Source organism: Chenopodium quinoa, unplaced genomic scaffold (genome assembly GCF_001683475.1).
Source record: "Chenopodium quinoa cultivar QQ74 unplaced genomic scaffold, ASM168347v1, whole genome shotgun sequence".
In the NCBI taxonomy this organism is placed as follows: domain Eukaryota; kingdom Viridiplantae; phylum Streptophyta; class Magnoliopsida; order Caryophyllales; family Amaranthaceae; genus Chenopodium; species Chenopodium quinoa.
The window spans coordinates 1,089,277-1,115,654 of record NW_018742798.1 but is presented as its reverse complement, the minus strand read 5'-3'; the positions used below and the strand labels follow the sequence as shown (position 1 = coordinate 1,115,654).

Sequence of the window (26,378 nt, the reverse complement as noted above, 5' to 3'; positions counted from 1 at the left end):
GGAGATGGGTTTTTTTTTTTTTTGTCATTGAAGGAGGCCATTAAGGGGAAATAGAGTAAGATCCATGGGAGATTACTAGGTCAAATCGGATGAGAGAGAAAGAGGAATTCTTTAAGGAGAGGGAAGAAAAAAGGAGAGCAGTGAACGACGGTTAGAGGAAATAGGGTTTTGACAGTTTTTTTTTAAATACTCCATACCGTAGAACGGTTAACTAAGGAGAATGTTCTTTTTTTTTTTTTTTTTTTTAAGAAAAGCGGTTAGTGCATTAATTCATAGAAAGAGTGTCCATAAGTACATACAGAGATATCTCGTTAGGCTCGAGATGATCCCAACATTGATCACACCCTATGAGCACTAACCTAGCTAGATGATGGGTAACAAAATTCCCATCACGTCTAACATGAGACCAACAAATGGAAGAAAAAAAATGAACAAACCGAGACTATGTCTTCAAGTATGCCATCTACAGCAGAAAATGAGAAGGAGCTCTTCTTAAGCTTAGAAAGCAAAGATAAGGAGTCTGACATAGGATGATATCAGTAAGGTTGTGAGCTCTTGCCTTCTTGACTCAAGAAGAATGTTCTATATTGTAAATCTACAATTTAATTAAAAAAATAAAAAAATCAAACATATCAATTAACTTGGTGAGACGTTCTAATTGATTCAATATACACAACGTTTCTCTACCAAAGGCGTTCTATATAATTTAGGGAACGTTTTTCCAACTTGACAGTTATATATTGAGTGTTACTTTTTCTCATTTTTGTGGTAGTGTATGTCAACTTTTTGATTATTATTAAACACGTCAACCTTGTAATATCATTAACTTTTATCACGTTTTTTACTGGTAACCTGATAAACCCATAATAATTTCTAAATTTTGAAATTAAAAAAATATGTTACAAGCTTTTAATTATGCCAACTAATTAACTCTTTACTCCTACTCTTTTGCAAAGTCACAATCTCCCTCATATTATCCACACTTACTTTAATCTCCATTTTCAGCTCCATCAAACATACTCCATTATTATTCCTTCCTCTTCCTATCAAACCCACGACCCACCCTCATCGCCAAATCCAAAATATCCACCAAACTACAAATATCAATTCACAACTTGTTTGATTTTTTTTATAAAAAATCTTTAAAAAAAAATTGCAAGTTGATTAAATTGTGAAGATAAATATCCCCTCTTCACCCTTTAAACCCATTTCCAGCTGCTCCTAAAACCTTATCGTTCTCTCCTTCTCCCCATTTCTTAGCAGCAGCCTTATCTCTTTCTTGTTCAACTCTCAACAATGGCTTCCACCTCTTTCCTCGCTTCTTTAGCACCCAAAACGCTGGTTCTATCCAAATCCGCTACTCCTTCACTCCCTTTCTTCTCTCTCCTCTCTTCTTCTACTTCCAAAACGCTACCCAATTCTCTCTCTTTTCCCTCCTTGAAACGCTACCAATCCCTTTCTTCTCGCTTTGTTCAAAATGTTGCAATTTCTTCTGAGTTTGAACAAGAGGAAGATGTTATGTCTGATGATGGTGAACAACAGCCTAACTTCTCCCCTGACCTTAAGCTTTTTGTGGGTAATCTTCCTTTTAATGTTGACAGTGCTGAACTTGCTGGGTTGTTTGGTGCTGCTGGTACTGTTGAAATGGTTGAGGTAATTTCAAATTTCCTGTTTTATCTTATGGGTTTTTGTTGAATTAATTTTTATTGTAATTTAATGGGGTTCTTTTTATTGTTTAATTATGTGGGGTTTTAGGGTTGTTTTGCATGTAATTTTGGTTTAAATTTTTTATTTTGAAAATTTGTAGAAGTTGTCATTTGGGTAACATTACTAAGCAAAAATTGTTATGAACTTATGCAGGTTATATATGATAAAATGACTGGAAGGAGCAGAGGGTTTGGATTTGTGACCATGTCCTCAGTTGAAGAAGTTGAAGCAGCTGCTCAGCAATTCAATGGCTATGTAAAATTCTTAACTCGAATTATCTGATTATTTGTTCGAGAAATTTGTGTTTTATCTGTATGGTTGAAGCTAATTGTATAAGATAAGTGTTTGTTTACATTACTTATGTAGGGAAATAGGGTGGTCATGTACTCCCTCTGTCCGGAATTAATTGTCACATTGATGGTGTAATTTGAACTATTGATGTGACAACTAAATTTGGACGGAGGATGTATATTGTACAATTACAATTACACATTCTTTGTTTAATGAAACCATGTAAAAGAGTAGTCAGTAGTGAGGGCTGGACTACTGGGTTGTACAAGATATTACTCAGTAGAATGGCCTAGTCCACTTCACCCTAAAGAAAGTCAAATTAAGGTTTCACAGTTTTAGATAGATTCATAAAGATAAGATGTGTTTAGATAAGGTTTAATAAGGTTTGGTCTATCACTTGGATTCCCATTTGTGAACTTCTTTGTAAATATATTATCTTATCTTAACTACTTAAGTTTCCTTATTTCAACTGACTTAAATTAACCTGAACACTTGTATTATTGTACTAGTTGTGAATTGAACTTGAGTTCAAATCTTGTAAAGCATGTAGCTTTTATATTGATTTTGTTGTCTTTTTATGACAATGTAAAAATTTACAATTCACTGGTGGTGGTCTGGTGGAGTAAAGTAAATAAATTCAAAATGGCTAATTTAGTTTAGTAAATGCACTATGTATTGTGAAGTACATGGAAACAATAATTCTGTTGTTGCAAGGGTAAGTCTGTGCATATTCGACTCGGCCCTGCCATGTGCTGAAGTTTCTATTGAGGCATAGAGGTCATATTGTTTATGTACATGGTTTTAGCCTTCTATAATAGCATTGTTTTCCATTGTTACTGTCTGTGAAGTAAGGCAAAATTTATTTGGAATGGCCAATGATATTCCACATTCTTGCTTTTGTGGATTAAGTATCTTTGTCAAAGTTATCAATCTTGCCATGAGAACCACATACTCTTCTTACGAATCCAGTAGATATATGTATTTTAAACTTCATATAATGGAACTCTTTAATTAAATGATTGAAATGCTGTTATTGAAGGGAAGCTGATCATTTAATTAGCAAAATGAATTTTTTTGTTATGGTCTTTGTCTGCAATTTCTTTGCTGTACATAACAAGCACTTATTTCATGGAGGAAGGCTGATCATTTAAGTAGCAAAATGAATTTTTTTGTGATGCTTTTTGTCTGCTTTTTCTTTGCTGTACATAACAAGTACTTATAAATGTTTTTTTTTGGTTACAAGCACTTATAAATGTTACAATGATGGCAGGAACTTGATGGCAGGCCCTTAAGGGTGAATGCAGGACCTCCACCACCTAAAAGAGACGATTTTTCTCCTAGAGGTGCCAGAGGTGGTGGATCAAGCTTTGGAAGCTCCAACAGGGTTCATGTGGGCAATCTTTCATGGAAAGTTGATGATGCTGCCCTCAAGTCACTTTTTAGTGAGCAGGGAGAAGTAGTGGAAGCAAAGGTGATTTATGACAGGGATAGTGGTCGTTCCAGAGGTTTTGGATTTGTAACTTACAATTCTGCTGATGAGGTCAATAGTGCCATTGAATCCTTGGACGGTGTGGTAAGAACTTCATTACATAAACTTAAAATGTTTTACTTTGAAAGATCTCTTTTTTATCGATGACTTGGTGTGAACTTATTGGTTATACATTCTGTGAAAATTTGTAGCAAATTCATGGTCCTATGAAGGAGTGTTTTCCACCCTACGATCCTATATTTCCTTGTATTCAAGGACAAATGTTGCTTTCAGCAACCTCTCTCCCCCCCTATATGTTGTACATTACTTTTGTGTTTGATTGATAAATGATTTAGGTATTATACTATATGGATTTAACTGTCAAATAATTATTGGTGTTTGTTATATAAATGGAATGCAAATTATTAATATCAGAAAGTATTGGTCAAGTAACTCAAGTTTGTGATTCGAAAGTAGAGTAAGCATCATAAATCCTGTGTTCACATTGAGATTTGTGTGTTTATGTCGAGATCTTTGGCTAGCAATGTGATTCTTCTGCGTCGAATGTCATACCATTAATAATTTCTTCTATTGGTTTTTGAGTGTCATTCATTCATTCTTTTTTTTTTTAAAAAATATAAAGATTTTTTTTTGTTTTGTTTTGTTTTTCCCATTCAAGGTGTGTGTGTAAAGTTAGATGGTAAATTATGTTCATGCTATGACCTTTGCTCATATTGGTGGACTTCATATGAAACACTGATCCTTGATGTTGTTGATATGAGTTATAGCTCTTTTCCCCATCTTTGATGAATTCCATGGTTACATATCCTTTAACTTGTCATGCAGGATTTGAATGGAAGAGAAATACGTGTATCAGCCGCGGAAGCAAGGCAGAGGCGCTCATTTTAAATTGAAAATCTGTGATAAATTGATATCTTAGGCTTGTAGCCAGAGGAAGGCTGCTGCTGCAGGGAAACCCAACTAGTGCTGAACAATGTGCTGTTCTGTGCATCAGTTTGCTCAATTTTCTGGTTCAAATGCACAGAAACGGCTTAGATAATCATTACAATCTGCATGGAGAAATACTGAATATGTTCTGGAACCTATGTCCTTTTAGGTAATTGAATTGTGTGTGTTATGCTTTTTTGCAGTCTAGGTGATTAGTAGTTAAAACACTTTTATCAGCGGGCTGGTTTGAATGTAATATTTCTTTCCCTGGAACGATGCTCGACATTGATTAACAGTGTAGCCTCTTGTAAGAAACTGGTTGACCGGTAGTGATTCAGTAATACAGATGCTGTTTGTTTAGTTTATCATTTCTTCTTTTTTTTCCCCGGATCTCATGTTGGATATTCTGCAATTAAGTACTCCCTTCTTCCCTTACTTAGTGGTCTATAATCCATTTTTGGGTAGCCAAAATTAGTTGCCTATCTATGTATCTATAATATAATTAACTCATAGGGACCATATGTCCATATCATATCGCCATGTGTCACTATCCCTTTCATATGATTTGGCGCCAATTGAGCACTACATGACCACCATATGTGTCATTAGTCATCATCATAAAACTCTTCATATGTGTAAGCTTCGTACTCTCTCCGTCTCATAATGTAGGTATATTAAAAGTGGAAAAAACTAGACAAAAGTACTAGATAAGTGGATAATTTAAAGAGAAAAAAAGTTTAGTACAATTATAAATAAAAGTTAGAGACAGGGTGGAAAAAAGTGTAATGCAAGTGGATATGTTAAGGGTAAATTGGAAAGTGGGAAGTTCAATGAATAAAGTTTATAAAAAAGTGAGAGCATAATAGTTTTTACATACTATCCAAAAATAGAAACATGAACAATATTAGGAACAATATTTTGGGTCTCCAAAATACGAAAACAGTAAAATATTGTGAGACGGAGGAAGTATTAGATTTTTCATAGGATATAACCTTTAAGGAAAGAGAATGTTTTGCGTAAAACGGACTCATGTGAGTCTGGTTTATAATACACACATTCATTTTCCACTCACCACCACCCGCTTTCGCCGCCATTCTCAAATCCTTTGCCAGCTCCCCATCTCTTTCTTCCCTCCACTTCTCTCTCTCTCTCTCTCTCATGGCGGCGTCTTTGAGTCGTCTTCGTCTTCTTCTCTATCTATAACTTTGTTTCTACCACTCTAATGGCTACATTGTCCCTGCATCTCCAAACATTTAAGAGGGTTCTTTCATTACTTCAATATTAAAAGGTCTTACCGTCAAGAATTTCCCCACAAGAATAAGGGAAATTCGTGTCTTTGTTTCAACATCCTGTCCACCATCAAGGTTTTCCCCCAATTACAAGGTTTTCGTCCTCCGTCAATCTCAATTTCTCCCAATCCTCTAGCAAAGCTTCCGCCATAGTTGCAGTGACTGATTCAGGGGAGAAAATCCGATCAGAAAAGTAACGAAAAGGGGTGAGAAGAAATACAGATGGTGAGTTATAAAGTATTGCTAAAAACAATTTTGTCTAATATCTAATCAATATGGTCTAATATCTGATTAATATTGTTTAATATCTGATCAATGTAAACCAATATCTGCCTATAATAATCTAATTTTTTTGACACTTTTAATCTAATATTTGATAATTATAATATAATTTCTGACAATTAGAATATAATATCTGACCATTATTATCTAATTTCTAACACTTTTAATCTAATATCTGATATTTATAACTTAATATCTGACCGATTATCCTACAAAGCAAGCCATTGAATTGCCTTTGGGTGTCATTATTATTTTGTTTTTTACAATTAAGAATTTTATTTGTTTTCTGTTTGTATGATCGGACTCACGTGAGTCCGTTCTACACAATACTTTTCCTTAAAGTAAGTAATTGGACAGTCTAGAATATTATTTGTAAGACATTAATCATACACTAATGGTTATTGATTCATTGGATGCTTATTTTCCAGATTCAATGCAATATAATTATACATATAATTAGTGTGTGACTCGGGCGTTGCACCGGATAACTACTTTATATATATAATCACAATAGACCTTGTGATTATCAATTATATAAATTTATTTTCATGTTTGTAACATAGTTGATAGTTGGTTTAGATGGTTAAATAACATCTTTTTTTTTATAAGAGGTTGTAAAACGAATAAAAATTAACATTCATTAATCTTAAAATATTTTTATATTTTATTCATTTAGCACTAACCTTGTAAATTTTAATTTATTCAAAATTACAAATTTATAATGATCTGGAATATTAACGGGGCCAATATTTAGTTTTTATTTAAAGAGGGTACTTTTTAACAAAATTAGGTGTTGTTTGTTTGATAAGGGAATTTACTTCCCATGAGAATTTATATCTCATGGGAATTAAATACCTAAATCCAATTCCTAGGAATTGTCTAAACTTGTTTGGTTAGGATGAAAAAAGTTGCAAATCATGGGAATTTTAAGTTACCAAGGTGGGTTAGGTAATTAACTTCCCATGTTTTGTGGGAAGTCACAATTTCCATGAATTTGCAATTTTCCCCCATTTATACTTTTTATTGTCAACCAAATAATTCACCCATTTGCAAATTCCCATAATATTCCACTTCCCCCATTTTCTTTGTACAACAAAACAAGCCCTACACTATTTTTATGAATTGTCATCATTTTTCTTTTATTTTTATGTACTTTTTGAAATCATTTTCCTCTTTCTAATAATTACCAATTACCTTTTCTTTTTCTTTGTCACTCTTTAATCTCACATGTATATTTGTAGTTCCAATCATTAGCTTTTAAGTAATCTAAAACTTTCTTAGTTCTCGTAAAAAAAACTCAAATAAGCTACTAAGACCATCTCCACTGGTGAAACACAACTTGAAGTATTGAAATACAAAGTGAGTTGGTTTTTACCTCCAATGGTGGTACCCTACCCACTTCTTAATTTAACAACTCATGTGAAGTCTAATTTTCTAATGATGAGACTCTCTAAAGTATACTAATGTCACTTTCAATTTATGGTCCATCAAATTTATATTGTAAGTTTTTCAAAAAAAAAAAACTTAAATGAATTTTAATGTATATTATAATATTGATAAGGGGCCCAGACTTTTTGTAAAATGTGGCTCAAAGTAAAGTATCTGAACCAAACAACTTTATTTTGGAGTTATTAATTTTATATACCAACTTATTGGTATCCTTTGTGAAAAATAATCTTTCTCCTAAAAAATACCCTCAAGTCTCACCGTTGGAGATGGTCTAAGGGCCACTAAGGGCGTGTTCGGCATATTGAAGCTATATGGGTTGTTGTTAGTTGTATGTGTAATTGTAAGCTGTTGTCAATTAACGGTTAGCTGTGAAAATGAATAATCAACTATATGAGTGTTTGGTAAGCTAGCTTTTAACTAGCTATTGGCTATGAAATTCTAAAAATATAGAAAAAAAGTTCAAATAGCTACCTAGCTTTTGAGAAAAGCTAATAATATTAACTTTTCACAAAAGTTATTTCAATTACTAAACTCTACTCTCACCACTCCATTGCCAGCACTCGTATTTTTTTTTTTTACTAAATAACGATTTGAACAAATCAAACCACTAAAAGCTATCTAAAAAGAACACAAAAGCTAGTGTCTCGAATATACCTAAATAAGGGACAGAAAGACTATATTTTAACTCTTAATGATTTGACCCATACAAATCCAAGATAGTTATACCTGAGTTTAACATGTTACAAGCTAAGTGATCAAAAGTACAAGGGACCCATATCAGTAGCCAATCAAATTTAATGTGATTGTCTATGTAAGACACACATAATGGTCATCAATTATCAAATACGAGTAAAGACCAAATACAATCCCTGAACTCTTGTATTTGTGCACTTTTAGTTCCTCTAAACTGTTTTATGCACTTTTGGTCCCTCCTGCACTATGTTTGGTGTTTTCTAGCCAAAATTTGAGGGACTTTGTTGACTAAGCATAAGTTTAGGGATTTTAGTCAGTAAATAAGTTCAGGGACGTTGAGTAACCAAATCAGAAGAAAGTTAAGGGACGATGACAGGGCTAATAGTTTAGGGACTTTGGCCATTAATGTTTCAACAATTACACAGCAATTGAGCAATATTTTTTGTTGAATAAAAAAACTAGCCATTAACAAAAATAAGGGCTTATAAATGTTAGAATTTCATCACAAAAAAAGTTATTGAACATCCAAAAAAAAAAAATTTCTCCACAAAAGTGCTTCCATTACATCAAGAACTCAACTCCAGGTACTTGTAAACATAAAGTGTAATTTTTTTTAATTATTGATCACTGTTGTAGCTTTATTTACAGATTAATAATGTCTTAATAAGTTTAGTTTTGCAAGATGTCTTCCTACATCAGAGGTTCTAGTAGCAGTGGGGGTAGAAGGTGTCATTGTGGTTTACCACTGTCAAGAACAAGGTCATGGACAAGAGAGGACAAGAGATAACCCAGGTAGGAGATTTATGGCATGCCCAGACTATGATGCTGAGACCAATAGAAGGGACTGCAAGTTTTTTAAGTGGACAAATGAGGAAGATCAGACTGAGTGGCAAAGGGATGTCATCTTAGGGCTACTTGAAGACAAAAGAATGTTATCTAATGAAGTGAAAGAGCTACAGAAGAGGGTTAATGAGGCAAACACATATGCAAGAAAGATGACCTTAGACTGTGTTATGCTGAAAATGAAAAAACCTAGGCTTTCTTTATGTGTTAAGTGTGAAGTTTGGGTTGTTTTTGCAGTTGCTACTTGTTTACTTGCTTGGTATATTATTAGGAACATGGCTAACTAAATGTAATTGCATGACTTATGATGGAATGTAATTGTAATCTGCACTTTCTTTGTCCTAGCTAAGTCTTGCAATGTTTGTGATGATATTGTCTGTGAAGATTGAGATGCTTCTTCTGGTTGTGATTGTGAGAAGGAATATACAGTCTGTTCTCCTGCATTATCAGAGTAAAAAGCATCTCCTCTTGACTGTCTTGGCATTGGTTGAGTTTATGGATGAAATCATTGACCAAGTAAATTGGTTAGCACAGTAAGAGATCAAAATTAAGAAATCATTGAAAGGAAATACTAAAAACTTACAGTTACTTGTCTTTGAAAGCCATTTGGGTAGGTGTATAATTATGTTGTGCATTGGAACTGCTGGTGCAGGGTTAGTTGGGGCTGCAGTAGAGGTGTGTGGACTAGTGTAGCTTTCCCTTGGTGTATTCTTACATGTCAGCTTGTTGTGGCCAGGAACCCCACACAAGCTACATGTCATCTTCACTCTAGTCTTCTTGAGATTACCCTCTTTAGTAACCTTGCCAGCTGAAGGCCTTCTCTTTGTTTTAGGTGTGTTATGAACCTTTTTTTTAACTCTAGAGCACTAACACTATACTCACCAGTAGGCCATTCTTGTAGACCATTTAGTGGCTCAAGTAGGTGATTATAAGCCTTTGCATAAGTATTTTTACTAAAGTAATTATTGACATATTGCTCTGGTTGGTCCACTTTGTTCCAAATGGCCACCACACCATGTTTGCATGGTATGCCACTGATTTTCCATGCATTGCAAGAGAATGTTCAGTCCACCAAATTGACAACATATTTGGTATGAGTTGTGTTTCGGGGTTTTCTTGATGTCCTGCGGGAGAGTTACAATTCCGAGACTGGGACCGGACGCCTGTACCTGCAAAATAACGGAGACTCCTGTGAGCTCCGCCTCCAACGGTCAAGTTAGTACCTGATTAAGGAGTAATTAATGCGGAAATTAAAGTAATTATGTCTCTCTAGGTGAGAGTGTTTAATGTAGGTAATCTGCTTTGTTAGCGAGATCAGCCGGTTATTACTGTGTGTAATTAATGTGTTTGTTCCGTAATGTTTTTCGTAATCTTCTTGTAATCCCCCTTAATGAGGATTAAGGGAGGTATTTATAACCTTGGGAAACGTGCCCATCCTAGGTTTAGGTAAACCTAGGGCCGATTGGGCTTCCCTCGAAAATCGGGCCTGGGTGGCCGGTTTCTCCATTAGGCATGGAGTATGCCACATGTCGTGACATAACAGGTCCAAGGTGGACGAATAAGCGCGTGCCACGTGGGAAGCCCTGACTGTTCCAACTGGGGGACACTTGGTAAGACCTGATTGGTCCACGTGGCGCATTCCGATTGGAGGGAGCAAAATCCCCTAATCAAGTTGCCCCATCCCTCACTTCATAGAAAAATCCACCATCCCAATATGCATTCCATCTCCTTGCCCATACTTTGTGTTTCTCAAGTTGTTTGCTGGATTCTAGGGCATAAACTGAGATTCCTCTATTTGATCATGTCCCTTTTCTTGTGTAATCTTTTCATTAGGCTCTCTTTAATGTCTTCTAGCATACTGATAATAGGCTTATGCCTCAATTTAAGTATGTATGCATTAAATATTTCAGACATGTTGCTGTCTACATTGTCACATGAAGCCATAGGTGTGTAGAAAGCCCTACACCATTTTTAATAATTTCTCTTCAACAAATCTTTTGCAGTATCATTAGAAAGATCCCTCATAACTTGTAATTTTTCCAAAAAATCACTGTCAATGGTGGACTTGGCAATTATCTAAAATTGCTTTCTAAACTCTAAGCTACCTCCAAACACCCCCTTAAAATTACAGTAAACATGTCTTGCACATACCCTACTCTTAGCTTGTGGAAACACCTCTTGTATTGTTGTAATTAATCCATTTTTTTTATCTGACATGAATGTATATCCTGACCCTTCATTTGTTCCTAAATCAGCTACAAGTATATATAGGAACCAACTCCAAGTGTTAGTGCTCTCAACACCAACCACAGCCCATGCTAATAAGGGGAACATTTGGTTGTTCCCATCCGACCATCCCTACCAACTGCTACCAATAATTGCCCCCCATAAGGACCCTTCAAAAAGAAACCATCCAATGAGATAAAAGGCATGCATCCCTCTAAAAATCCTTTCCTCAAAGCCTCAAAAAAGATGTAAATCCTATCAAAAACCACCCACTCTAGCAACAACGTTAGTACCTTTGATCTTAATGAAGTCTTAGCCATGGATAACCAAGGATCTAAAAAGAAACTAAGGAAAGAGTTCACTCCTATTGGGATGAGCTATGATACTGCCTTCGATTGACTCCATGCCAAGGGACTCATTACTCCCATTAGACCTATTCAAGATCCCGCACCTGAGAAGAGATTGCCTAGTTGGAACCTAGATGCACATTGCAAGTACCATCAAGGTAGGGGTCATACTACTGAGAACTGTTGGAAGCTAAAAGAGGTCATCCAATATTTGATCAATAATAACAAGCTTCCCATACCTCCAGCTGGCAAGAAGAGCGAGTGATGATAAAGCACAAGACAAGAGACAAGCTTCAACGACAAGATTTCGTGACCTCTTTTTGTATCTCTTTTTTCCTATCCCCATTAAGTCTATCATAGGCACCTTTTATTTTCCATTAGATTTATTTTGTAGAATTTTTTCTTTCTCTCTTTAATAAAATGAGCATTTATTTTCTTGCATATGATTATCGCATTTCATTGCATTAAAAATAAATAAATAAATAAAAACCATGTCGAACTAAGCACAAGGTATACTTATTATTATAGGCACCCCTTGTAGCCATATGATATTACCTTTCACCCTTCAAATATACAATCCTTTCTTGATAAACCACTTTGAGTCTCGTCTAAAGATAGACCTTTCTTTCTTCGACCCACATCTACCTAACCTTGGGATGGGATGGGTGCAACTCATTCAATTTTCAAAGAACAAAATCTTGAGTGATTCAAAAAATTAAAATAGCAAAAGGAAAAAAATGATATAAAAGTGAACAAAAGGACAAGTGTTCCAATGTCTTTGATATAAATATGTCTTTGATATGAACACGTCTCAAATTGCGTCTCTTATTGAGTGCTCGGTACTGTGCGTGAGAAACATGAATACCAAGTGAGTGATAGACCGTATGACCGAGATTGCCCACACTTATCAAAAAATTCAAAAGCAAAAAAAAAAAGAGAGCAAAAAAATTAACAAAAGAAAGAGAGTTAAAAGTGAGAAACCTCAAGCATAATAATACAAAGATTCAAAAGCAAGGTTTCACACCGTGGGGGATTATCTAGGGTCTTGAGCCTTTATCCCCTTCTTCTTCAAACCTTTAGCCTAACCACGTTACAACCCTTAAAAGACCTCTTTGAAGTATACACACACTTGTGCGAGGTTCAGCTAGAGCTACGTTCAGCCTGATTCCTAACGGATACGTATGCAACCTCACATCGAGGTGCGACCGTAATAAAAAAAATGCATTCATTCACATTCATATTTACATTCATACATGATCATATCAAGGGATCTCAAATGCTCATCCCTATCCATTTAAAGCTAGACTTAGGGGCTTGATCCTTACATCATTATCTTGCCTAGCCTAAGAGTCACCATTATTTGACTCTTTTAAAAATATATATTTTCCATACACTTAGCCTTTGCAGCCTAGCTTTAGTGTGACTTTCACACAAATCACAGATACATAGACAAATAATCCTCCCCATAGGAACCTTTTTTCATGAAATCTCAACACGACATTGAAGCATGCCTCGTCATCTTAGAGTCATTCATCACTTATCATGACAAACATCATCACATTGCAAAGTATGAAGTGCTTACCTCCGTGCCTAAGTTACCCAAATACTTTCATCATCGAGTCAACAATTGAGATACCTAGTAGGATGAATTAATCCTTGCACTATATACATTCGACTAAGCTCATTCAAAATGCACCTTTAAACACTTCATTTTTCCCTTTTTGCGTCTTTCTTTTTCGGGAGAAAGTCGGTACCCTCCACAAAAATGACGAATTTTTTTTGCTTTTCTATAAAGCACATCACAATAAAATGCACACACGAGTCATGCACATTGAGTCATGGCATATCATATCACATCGAGTTGAGTCTAACACACATGTCAATCACCTTGAGTCACGCCAAGTCATATGTGGTCTTGCACATTAAGTTGAGTAACACCGAGCCTTAGGTCAACCTTAAGATAATTGCAAACATGAGTAAAGTTCTATAGTCCAAGAATATAGATATAGGTACAATCACAGGCAATTGGATTGAGCACAAACGAATGAGAAAAAAAGCTCGGACTTGGATTAAAGCACAATGCAGCAGGATGCACCCTGGCGCAAGACGACACACCTTGACACATCACAATACTCTCTGACGCGACACGACAACTTTGATTTTTTTTTTTGCACCGGCCTATGATGGTATCACGACTATAATTTCGAGCCTTTTTGAAGAAAATTTGAGCAATTGATAGATATTTGATCGTCATCAGGCCGATTACGGTCTTGATTGATGATCGGCCTGATGACGATCAAATTACCAATTGCATATTGATTAAGCAAATTTGAAAACTGATTTGAGTAGTGATTGATTATAATCACAAAGGTTCCCCAGGATGGAGATTTCTACAGAGATTGACTTGAAGATCAAAGAATTTTAAGATAAGGTTCTTCCCAAAGCTAGAAAGGTCGATTACTCCTAAAATTAAGGATAAGAAGATTTGAAGATTCAAGATGAAGAAGCTTTCAACAAAAGGCTCTAAAAGAGTCTCTCGCTTACATTTGAGAAGGACGGTTTGAGATGAAACGACCTTCGATATCTTTCACTAGGGAGGTTATATTTGATTTGAGAATAGAATGATTCGAGATGAAGCGGTTTTTTGATAGCTTTTGCTAGGATGGTGGAAATTGTCACTTAATTTGAGAAGATGGCACGAGATGGGCGATCTTCGACGGCTTTCGCTAAGATTGTGGGGGTTGTCACCATGAATTGAGAAAAAGATAGCACGAGATGGGTGATCTTCGACGGCTTTCGCTAAGATTGTGGAAGTTGTCACCCAGATTTGAGAAGAAAAATTCGTGATGAGGCGATCTTCGACGACATTCACTATGATTAGGAAGGTTGTCACCATGATTCAAGAAAATAGCTCGAGATGTAGCAACAATGATAGACGGCGTTCCCTAGGATGTGGAAGATTGTCACAGCAACCTTGAAGATGGCTATAAGCAGTCACCTTCGACGATGTTCCCTAGGATGTGGAGGATTGTCATAAGCAGTTGAAGATGGTTACAAGCAACGATCTTCGACGATGGCTTTCGCGAGGCACTGTGGAGGTTGTCACAAATATGCAGCAATAAATCGATTACCCTAGAGTTGTGTGCTCGACGGTGCAAGATACACATTTCTAACTCTTTTATCTGTTTAACTAACGCTAGTTTGCAGGTATCGACGTTACAAGAATGATTTAGGATCGCAGAACATTCTGAATCATTCTTTGTCCCTATTGCTACTTTGACTTTTGTTTTCAAAACTTGCGTTTCTCCAAACTTAGTTAAAGTGGGGGCTTCTGTAGACACCCAAATGTGTCTCCCCTAAACCAAACTCATTAATGAATACCTTTCACGTCGTTTGATTATTGAACAAAGTGAAAGTGTAAAAAGTTTAGTGATGCGGTTGTTTTTATTAAAATATCTCTCTTTTTGTTTTTAAAAATATTTCTTTTAACACTCTATTTATGAAAATAGCCGGTCTAATTTATATTGGTCCATTATAAGGGCCTAATAATAGTGTAGTTGGATTGGGTTCGAAAAGAGCTTTCCAACGATATATTATAAGCCCAATTCCGATGAATAATAAGAAAGTTATGGCCAGAATACTAGATTAGGCTCGAAATGAATTTTATAAGTGGCCTAATAAGAGTTTTATTTGGAATAAAATAAGTGTCTTATGATAAATTGATCTTAAAACTGTTTAACGCGGATTCTAATTACTTAATTATATTTGGAAATGGATATTGTCGTGAGACGTCAGTGGCTGTCGCCAGACGACAGTGGCTGCCGCCAGAAGACAGAACCAATTTTATTCCGATTCGAATTCTTGCTCTATTCTATCGGTTTTTGGACTGTTTTCTTATAAATAGGGTCCTAGACCTCCGTTTTCAAATGACCCAGAATTCTCTAATTCCCTCTCTTCTCTCTCTTAAGCAATAGATTATTCTCTCTCTCTAGCTTTCTAAACTAGCTTTTTCACAAACACCATACCGCACTCACAAGTTCTAGACACACCTAGCCAAGTTCGAAGTTGCCTTCGCCCTAAACGTGAAAGGTTGATAATTTATTAGGGTTTTGGTTTCAAATCTCTATTTAATTACTCCCTCCGTTTCAAGTTACTCGCAACAAAGGAGGGGATTGCAGACTCCTAGGCAAAAGATCATAAGCTTTGATTATTGAAAAATTAGGGATACACTTAAGTACTAATCCAACCCAAAACCAACACCTAGCACCACCACCAACAATCCACCTACCACCAACAGCTAGCACCACCACCAACACCTACCACCACCAATCCACCACCAACATCTAGCACCACCACTAGTCCACCACCAACAGCTAGAACCACCACCAACACCTACCACCACCAGTACACCACCAAGCACACCAGAAACCACCCAACACCACCATTTAGCACCACGAAACCACCCACCACCACGAAACTGGTAAACACTGAACCCACTACAATCCATCACCACCCACAAATCCATCGAACATCGAACCCACTACAACCCAACACCACCCACGAATCCATCGAACATTGAACCCACTACAACCCACCACCACCCGTTACAACCGACGAACCCTAGCTAAACTCATAATCCAAAATCAGCGACCACGAATCCACAACCCATCATCTTCACGAATCCACAATCCATCACGACCCACGAATCCGCCACCAACAATGAATCCATAACCCATCACCACCCACGAACTCAAATTTTGAACCCCAAAACCCACGAATTCAAATTTCGAACACCAAAACCCACAATCCAGATTTCGAACCTAGAACCCCACCCATGAACTTAAATTTCGAACCCACCACCACCCCACGTACCCAGATGTAGGCGTCGTTTGAAGTGCGCCTACGTAAAAGCATGTTGTGAATATGCTTGGCACTCTTAGGAAGTGGGAATTGACGTATACGATTAGACACAAATAAAGTAGGGAGCCGCCAACAAGTTTTTAAGGAACTTGTAAACCGTTCACGGATCATTTAAGGCAACCACGAATAAGGGACAACGAAGGCAACAACGATTGACCCGTGAAGGTTACACCCCATTCATAATCCATGATATTACTAACTACATATGGTTCGGAACCACGAAAGGAGGATCGGGGATGATGGTACGAAGTGAGTCATGGAGTCACATTCTCCCGTATTGGCCTCTACTCGATTCTTATAGTGAAAAGTGATTCTTGCGATCTCAAAGGCATACAAACAAAATATTCAATTTGCTCCAATCTATTATTAAGCTAAATTGGTTGAATATTAATGCAACATATTATTCTAAAATATCGTGATCACTTGAATTAATAACAAGATTAAAAAGGATCCTAAACTGGTTGTCCAAATTATCTTATTAGGCGTGATTTTCAATTACATATTCCCTTTAAACATGCAATATGGTGATCAATAAATAAATTATAGAACAAACATTAAGATTGGAAGCAATTTAAAAATAATAACGTTAGTCAAATCAAATATGAAATAACCTAATCTTGATACTAGAAACAAGAATAAAAATAAGAGTAATTAAGTGATTAATTACTCACTTTTCGCGTTTCCTTGAATTGCTACATCATGAATAAACCGTTAGTAACTTCAATAAAAATATAAATCAAATTGAAACAATTAAATTAAATAAATATAGATTTAATTTGGTCCAAACCCTCAGTTAATTCTACCTTTTCACACCTTGGTTTAAGTATAGAACTTTAGGTATTGTATGAACTCCTTGGAGTGCTTATAGGAAGGAATAGTGAAAGAATGGGGATGGCTAGTGTTTAGTCTAAAGAGGGAGAAAAGAATTATTTTGTGATCAAACTTGTTGTTGATTGAAAAAGAGAAGATATGAGCTCTATTTATAGAGAAAAAAGAGGGGTCGAAGAATCAAGAAAAGATCGAGTTCGAATCGGATTAAAACTCTTGCGATTGACAACAGTTTTTACTTTTTTTTGTTTTTATCATATCTTTTGATCTAGAAATCGAAATGAGATGAATAAGATATAGTTGGAAATATATTGAAGTCTACTTTCTAACCCAATTAAAATTAGATAAAAATATTTTATAGAATAAAAGATATGGCCGAAATAGTGAGACGGTGTCAGTTTTGGATAGAGTTTGACATTTTATTCATATCTTTTCCGTTATAGCTCGGAATTGATATTATAATATATCATTGGAAATATAATTTCAAGGGCTATCCAACTATATAATATTTGGATAAAAACTATGAGGAACGAAAATAATATCTGTCTATCTTTGAACGTCTTTCAATTCGAATAGAATTAGGACTTTCAAAAAGAAAAGTTTTATTCAATTTAAAACTCTTTAATCTTATCTTTTCAAAAAGGATAATTAGGATCTTCTAGAAACTTATAGAAGTTTCTAATTAATCCTAATTGGTTTAGGAATTGGATTAAATCATTTGGACCCTCCACATGATCATTGGGTCGTAGGTAAGGTGGGCTTAGGTTCGGTTTGGGCTCAATTTAATATTTTGGCCATAACTTATTCGTTATAACTCGGATTTGGGCTTATAATATATCTTTGGAAAGCTATTTTAAAGCCCTATCCATCTATTCAATCATTGAACCCAGATAATGGACCAAAATAAACTGGATTAAATGTTTTATAAAAAGAACACGAAATGGATGATTTTAAAGGACACGAAATGAATTATTTTGGGTTTAAAGGCACGAAAAGGGGAAAATAAGTTATGGTTTGGGGAAATGGGCTAGAAGTTGGGTTGGTTTATGAAATGGAAATATGGATTTAAGCACTCCAAGATTAAATACTAAACCCGACCAATAATGGCGCTGAAAGGTTGTTCATCATCGAGTTTGGTTTTGGGGAGACATTTTTAGGTGTCTACAGAAGCCCCTACTTTGATTGAGTTTGTAGAAATGTCAGTTTAAAAAACGATAGTAAAAGTAGTCGATAGGGATGGAGAATGATTTAATACGTTTTGCGATCCTAAATCACTCTGTATACGCCGATACCTGCAGAAAAATATTAGTTCTATAGATAAAAGAGTAAAGGGATAGAATACGTATATGACACAAGTGTATCGGTGACAAATGAGTTTGGTAGCTTACTATGCTTGAAGGAATCCACCAGATGACGTTTGTTGAAATGCTTTCCATGCTTGAGGATAGCCGTCAGATGAGTTTGGTAGCTTTCTAAGCCTGAAGAAACCTACCGGATGACACTTTCCATGCTTGAGGAAAGTCGACATATGATTTTGGCGTTTTTCTATGCTTGAAGAAATTCACCGATAATGCTTTCCATGCTTAAGGATAGCCGACAAAGGAATTTGGTGGTTTTCTATGCCTGAAAAATCCACCGGATAATACTTTCCATGCTTGAGGAAAGTCGACAAATGATGAGATTGCAAGTCTCTATGTATCGAGAACCTTGCATCATGAAATAATGGTGGTTCGATTGTCCCCGAACGTGGGCTGTAGATGGTCCGCTTGTCCCCGGACGTGGGCTGTAGTTGGTCTGCTTGTCCCCGGACGTGGGATGTAGATGGTCCGCTTGTCCCCAGACGTGGGTTGTAGATGGTCCGCTTGTCCCCGGACGTGGGCTGTAGATGGTTCGCTTGTCCCCGAACGTGGGCTGTAAAAGGTTGTCCCCGATTGTGGGCTATAGATGGTCCGCTTGTCCCCGTACGTGGGCTGTAGATGGTCCGCTTGTCCCCAGACGTGGGTTGTAGTTGGTTCGCTTGTCCCCGCACGTGGGCTGTAGATGAGACCTGCAAAATAAAATTTGCCAAGGGACATGTATAAACTATGATTGACTTGACCAACTAACTTAACCAAGCTTTGACTTGACACGACATGACATGTGTATGACTTGTGATTGTGTGTATATGTATGGTGTGAGTGTGTGTAGACACAAGCAATCAACAATGCAAAAAACAAAAATTTTCCGTCATTTTTGTCATGAGACGAGTGGAGGGTACCGACTTTCTCCCGAAAAAGAAAGACGTGAAAAACTGAACTTTAATTTTTGAACTTCCCTCACTGAGAATATTTTGAAAAAGATTTCGAAACTTCCTCGTTGAGCAAGACAAAATGAATCTCATGGATTGAATTGCTTTTCTTGAAAGTAATGTATGCATGATGCATGTCCTTAGGCTAGGAGGCTAAGGACAATTACATCATGTGACACGATGAATGAACTTAGGTCATGGAGCTAAGCATCATATATGGTGTAAAGAAACGATCTTGAACGTTACTTAGGTTTGGAAGCTAAGCACGTATACAGATGAACTGATTATTGCATAAGGAACGTTGCTTAGGTCAAGGAGCTAAGCACGATATGCTTTGTATGAAACATGAATTTTGCTTAGGTCAGGAAGCTAAGCAAGTATACAATGTTTCTTCTAATGAATGTTTTTTTGAAAGATGATGAAGCATGCACAGTGTTGAAACAAGATTTCATGAAAAGAGTTCTTAAAGGGAAAGATCATATGGTATGGATGTGTCAGTGAAGTGTGTGAATGTGATACTAAGGCTGGCTGCAAAGGCTATGGTGATGATAATTTATGTGAGAAGAGTCTAAATGGTGACTCTTTAGGCTGGGTAGGGTAGATGATGTGGGATCAAGCCCCCAAGTCTAGCTCTAGATGGATAGGGTCATAGGATTAAGCATTGGATATTCTTTGACGCGATCATGCATATGAATGTGGCCGCACCTCAATGTGAGGTTGCCTACGTATCCGTTAGGAATCAGGCCGAACGTAGCTCTAACGAACTTTGCAAAAGTTTATGTACACCTCAAAGAGGTCTTTCAAGGGTTTTAATGTGGTTAAGCTAAAGGTTTAAGGAAGAAAGGGGTAAAAGGCTCAAGACCCGACAGAAGCCCCCAAGATATGCAATTGTGTATTAGACTTCGCAAGTTTTATTTTTCATATATATTTTTTTGTTTTGAATTTCTTTAATTTTTTTTCTTTTTTTTGAATCAATGTAGGCAATCTCAGATCATGCGGTCCATCACTCACTTAGCATTCATGTTTCTCAGGCACGGTACCAAGCACTCGACAAGAGACGCAATTTGAGACGTGTTCATATCGAAGACATTGGAACACTTGCCTTTAGACATTGCCTTTTTTTTATTTACTTATTATTTTCCTTTTTTTGTTTAATTTGAACTTGCTTTCTGATTGTTACACAAATTGTACACCTTCCCATCCCAGGGTTAAGTGAATGTGGGTTGAATAAATAAGGTCAATCGTTAGACAAGACTCAAAGTGGTTGACGAAGAAATGAATATGTGATTAAATGGTTTATAGGGAATGACAGAGTTCCAAAGGTGCCTCAAGTCATTGGTGTACCTTGTGTTCAGTTCGGCAATTTTTTTTTTTTTTTTTTGCGCATGACATGATCGAATGTAAAGGAAAGAAATTCTCATTGATGGAACATGGCATATAGACACAAGGATAAGGAGAACCTATGCTAGACTTTTTAGGGAAAAAGGTATGAAACGAAAGAAGAAGAAAAAAATGAAATCTTGTATAGAGACTTGCCTTGTGCTTCATCTTCATGGTTGCTTATGAATTATTTGTTACCGCCAAGAGGAACAAGAATTTTGTTATTGTTGATGCTTTGATTGGAAGAAAAGAAGGAAGGAATGACATTTCCCTTATTCTTCCAAATCTTAACTAGTGATTCTTGAACTCGAGTATTATAGAACAAAATGAGCTCTCTTAATGCTTTAATTCAATACTCAGATCGAAAAGGAAGAGTCTATGAAAAATTTTGAAAACTGATGGGAAATACTCCACTCATTCCTATTGCAACGGAAAACGACGCATGCATGGTCCTAGTATACGATCATAAACAATATAGTGCATTACTCGAAGACAAAGTGTGTGAAATGACTCAACATGTGAGATTAGGTGAGTTTATAAAGAGTCATGGTATGAGCGCATGACTAGACATGAGGACGTTGTGAAAAACAAAGGACCCAATGACAAAATAGCACGGAAGACTAAAAGACAAACTAACTTGATTAATCTTGTCCAATTTTAATGTTTATGCTATTTACTAGGTGAAAACGGTCCATTGGCAATTGTTAGTCATAAATAAGATCAACCACAATCAAAGACAAAGAACACATGTTAATGTTAGCACAAAAATCGATCACAAGAAACTAAGAAGACGACTAGAATTCTAGAAGAGTTAGGACTCATGGGTATAAAAAAAATAAAAATAAAAATCTACAATTCTATGTTATATGAGTTGACACGGATTAAAGGATTTGGCTAATACTAGCTTGACACGAAAAGATTTAAATTTTTTTTTAAAAAATAAAACAAAAGAAAGTTGACGCTAAAAAGAAATCTAAACTGGACAAGCTGTAGTATATCGGTTATAAATTTTGATCTGTGACTTTGATTTGGACGAAACTAACTCTAAATCAACGATAAAACTCGGGGCTACTGATCCATAAGTGGCAACACACGTAACTCTTTCTATAACTCCGGATATGACCAAAACAAGTTGACTCTTGTGTAGTATACGGGAATAAAAATCAGGGTGACTCAAAAAAAAAAAATCTATGGCTCGACTCTAATAAAAAAGGGTTTAATAAGAGAAAAAAAATAATTAAAAAAATTCAATAAAAAAAATGCACATATAAGCATATCGTCACGCATGATGCAATGAAGTTTGTAAACTAAAGTCAAGTTCTATGTTCGACTATGGTCAAGCTTTTGGGTATCTAAGGGTACCATGGTTAAGATTATGGACGCGTTAGCAAGGCAGCCTCCCTTGAGGGTGTATGCCAACGGGCGGCTCTGCAAGTTCGTGATGAAATCGAACTTGACTCCATGGTTTGGGTGGATTTAAAAACTCGGATGCACCCTTATTTCCATGAGCGTTTTCGAGTTGATAGAGCATAAATCCCCCGGGCTAGCCACATAAGTAGAACACGTACTATTGTGGCAAAATGGGTAAGCTAAAATGCATATGAATATGTGACAATGCCAATTAAATCACAGGGAATATTCTTCAAGAATCTTTCAAGTCTCATCCACTCATCTCAATTAAATATCGATCACTCAAATTGATAAATAACCAAGAATCCTCCCCAGTGGAGTCGCTAAATTGTAGGCGTCGTTCGAAGTGCGCCTACGTAAAAGTATGTTGTGAATATGCTTGGCACTATTAGGAAGTGGGAATTGACGTATACAATTAGGGACAAATAAGGTAGGGAGCCGCCAACAAGTTTTTAAGGAGCTTGTAAACCGTTCACGGATCATTTAAGGCAACCACGAATAAGGGACAACGAAGGCAACAACGATTGACCCGTGAAGGTTACACCCCATCATAATCCATAAGATTAATAACTCCATATGGTTCGGAACCACGAAAGGAGGATCAGGGATGATGGTACGAAGTGAGTCATGGAGTCACATTCGCCCGTATTGGCCTCTACTCGATTCTTATAGTGAAAAGTGATTCTTGCGATCTCAAAGGCATACAAACAAAATATTCAATTTGCTCCAATCTATTATTAATCTAAATTGGTTGAATATTAATGCAACATATTATTCTAAAATATCGTGATCACTTGAATTAATAACAAGATTAAAAAGGATCCTAAACTGGTTGTCCAAATTATCTTATTAGGCGTGATTTTCAATTACATATTCCCTTTAAACATGCAATATGGTGATCAATAAATAAATAATAGAACAAACATTAATATTGGAAGCAATTTAAAATAATAGCGTTAGTCAAATCAAATATGAAATAACCTAATCATGATACTAGCAACAAGAATAAAAATAAGAGTAATTAAGTGATTAATTACTCACTTTTCGCGTTTCCTTGAATTGCTACATCATGAATAAACCGTTAGTAACTTCAATAAAAATATAAATCAAATTGAAACAATTAAATTAAATAAATATAGATTTGATTTGGTCCAAACCCTCAGTTAATTCTACCTTTTCACGCCTTGGTTTAAGTATAGAACTTTAGGTATTGTATGAACTCCTTGGAGTGCTTAAAGGAAGAAATAGTGAAAGAATGGGGATGGCTAGTGTTTAGTCTAAAGAGGGAGAAAAGAATTATTTTGTGATCAACCTTGTTGATGATTGAAAAAGGGAAGATATGAGCTCTATTTATAGAGAAAAAAGAGGGGTCGAAGAATCAAGAAAAGATCTAGTTCGAATCGGATTAAAACTCTTGTGATAGACAACAGTTTTTACTTTTTTTGTTTTTATCATATCTTTTGATCTAGAAATCGGAATGAGATGAATAAGATATAGTTGGAAATATATTGAAGTCTACTTTCTAACCCAATTGAAATCAGATAAAAATAGTTTATAGAATAAAAGATATGGCCGAAATAGTGAGACGGTGTCAGTTTTGGATAGAGTTTGACATTTTATTCATATCTTTTCCGTTATAGCTCGGAATTGATATTATAATATATCATTGGAAATATAATTTCAAGAGATATCCAACCATATAGTATTTGGATATAAAATATGATGAACGAAAATAATATCTGTCTATCTTTGAACGTGTTTCAATTCGAATCAAATTAGGACTTTTAAAAAGAAAAGTTTTATTCAATTTCAAACTCTTTAATCTTATCTTTTCAAAAAGGATAATTAGGATCTTCTAGAAACTTGTAGAAGTTTCTAATTAATCCTAATTAGTTTAGGAATTGGATTAAATCATTTGGACCCTCCACATGATCATTGGGTCGTAGGTAAGGTGAGCTTAGGTTCGATTTGGGCTTAATTTAACATTTTAGCCATAACTTATTCGTTATAACTCAGATTTGGGCTTATAATATTTGGAAAAATCTTTTAAAGTCCCATCCAACTATTCAATCATTGAACCCAGATAATGGACCAAAATAAACTGGATTAAATGTTTTATAAAAAGGACACGAAATGAATGATTTTAAAGGACATGAAGTGAATTATTTTTAAAGGCACGAAAAGTGGAAAATAAGTTATGGTTTGGGGAAATGGGCTAGAAGTTGGGTTGTTTTATGAAATGGAAATATGGATTTAAGCACTCCAAGATTAAATACTAAACCCGACCAATAATGGCGCTGAAAGGTTTTCATCATCGAGTTTGGTTTTGGGGAGACATTTTTAGGTGTCTACACCAGATTTCAAACCTAAAACCCACAACCCAGATTTCGAACCCAAAACCCACAAGCGAGGGATAACCAACATCGGCGTGATTTCCGGCGAGGTGTTGTAGACGAATTAAGGGTAGATCGGTGAAGAAAGAGAGAGAAATTCTGGGTATGGTGGTGGTGGTGATGGTGGTAGTATTGGTGATGGTAGTGGTGGTGGTTGGAAATTGAAAGTGATGATGAATTTAGTTGGGAGGGGAATGATTTTGGTGGAAATGATTAAGTTAATCAATGTAGAGTTTAAGTTAATGAGATAAAAACAATAGTTTAATAATTAAGGTGTTTAAAAACAAAAGTAAGGGTAATTTTGTAAAATCACACTAAAAAACTTACTATAAAAGGAAAAAAACTTGTTGCAAGTAATGTGAAACGACCATTATTGGTAATTGTTGCGAGTAACTTGAAACGAAGGGAGTATTTAATTAATTGTTTTATTTAATATTTCCTTGAAGTTACTAACGTGTATATATTGTTATTAGAAAAAGATACGAGGCATCGAAGTAAGTAATTTAATTACTTTGTTATTCTTTTTATATAGAAATCATGCTTTGATTATTTTAATCCCTAGTATCATGTTACGATATCTTTATGATTCCTAGTATCATGTTTAGGGTAATAACTAATATTTCTAATATCATGCATGTTTCTAAGATGCTTCCTATTCTTTCCTTCTATCATGTTAGGGATGAAGCTTTGATCTTTATAGCTTAGTGACATGCTATGGTTTGTTATTAATCTTGCTAGTATCATGCCTAGAATTTTGCTATTATTTTTATGCATTATTGAGATTATGATGATGATGATGATTGCTATGATTATGTTGCTTGATTAATATTTTTATTGTTATTGCTTGATCACGCCCTCTCTTGCATGTTTAAAGGGAATTTGCACTTGTAATCACGCTTAATAACATAATTAATAATCTTGTTTACGCTAATATGATCATAATTCAAGTGATCGCCAATAACAATTTTGTTTGTGCATTAATATTTAACCAACATAGATAAACAGGTTTAGGGTTAACTTATTGATTGTATGTTAGTCAGAAAACGCACATGAATATGAGAAGAATAAAGTAGAGGCCTATTATTAGGGCAGGTTTAATCTTTTTTAGGTTTTGTTTGTACCTTCATCCCCGAATAACTAGTCATGGTTCTAGACCACTATGGAGTTAGTGATCTTATGGATCGTGAAGGGGTGTAACCTTCATCCCGTGAACGGTTTACAAGTTTCTAAAACTTGTTGGTGACTCTTTTGCTCTAGCTTCCTTCCCTTTGGACGCCACCATGCTTAAGTGTATGATCACAGTGGGGCTCAAGTGTGTGATTCTTGAAATATTCCTACACTTGCACAACCTCTTCATAATCTACATCAGTTCCTTTAGTGTCATAGTCTATGTCTGCCTTGTCATGCCTGGGATTATGATCATCTTCTTCCAACTTGTCCCCTTCAATATGATCATGTGCATCCAACTTAACTCCCTCATTTTGTTTCTGAACAGGCTCATGTTCTTATTCATTATCTGTAGTTAATAAACTCAAAAACTCCTTCTCCCTATATTCAGAAACAAAGGCCTAACAGGTTCTTGGTGCTCTGTACATATATGTATGAGCTTTTACTGTA

At 35.7% G+C, this 26,378-nt stretch overlaps 1 protein-coding gene across 1 annotated transcript; it reads left to right on the top strand.

The window, feature by feature from the left end:
• The first annotated feature begins 1,195 nt into the window (after positions 1-1,195).
• Positions 1,196-4,782, top strand: LOC110724958 (RNA-binding protein CP29B, chloroplastic-like). Its single transcript, XM_021904442.1, has 4 exons — positions 1,196-1,653; positions 1,861-1,962; positions 3,269-3,571; positions 4,313-4,782. Exons 1-4 carry the CDS (start codon positions 1,297-1,299, stop codon positions 4,373-4,375), a joined length of 825 nt encoding a protein of 274 aa, XP_021760134.1. The 5' UTR covers positions 1,196-1,296; the 3' UTR covers positions 4,376-4,782.
• Positions 4,783-26,378: the final 21,596 nt, after the last annotated feature.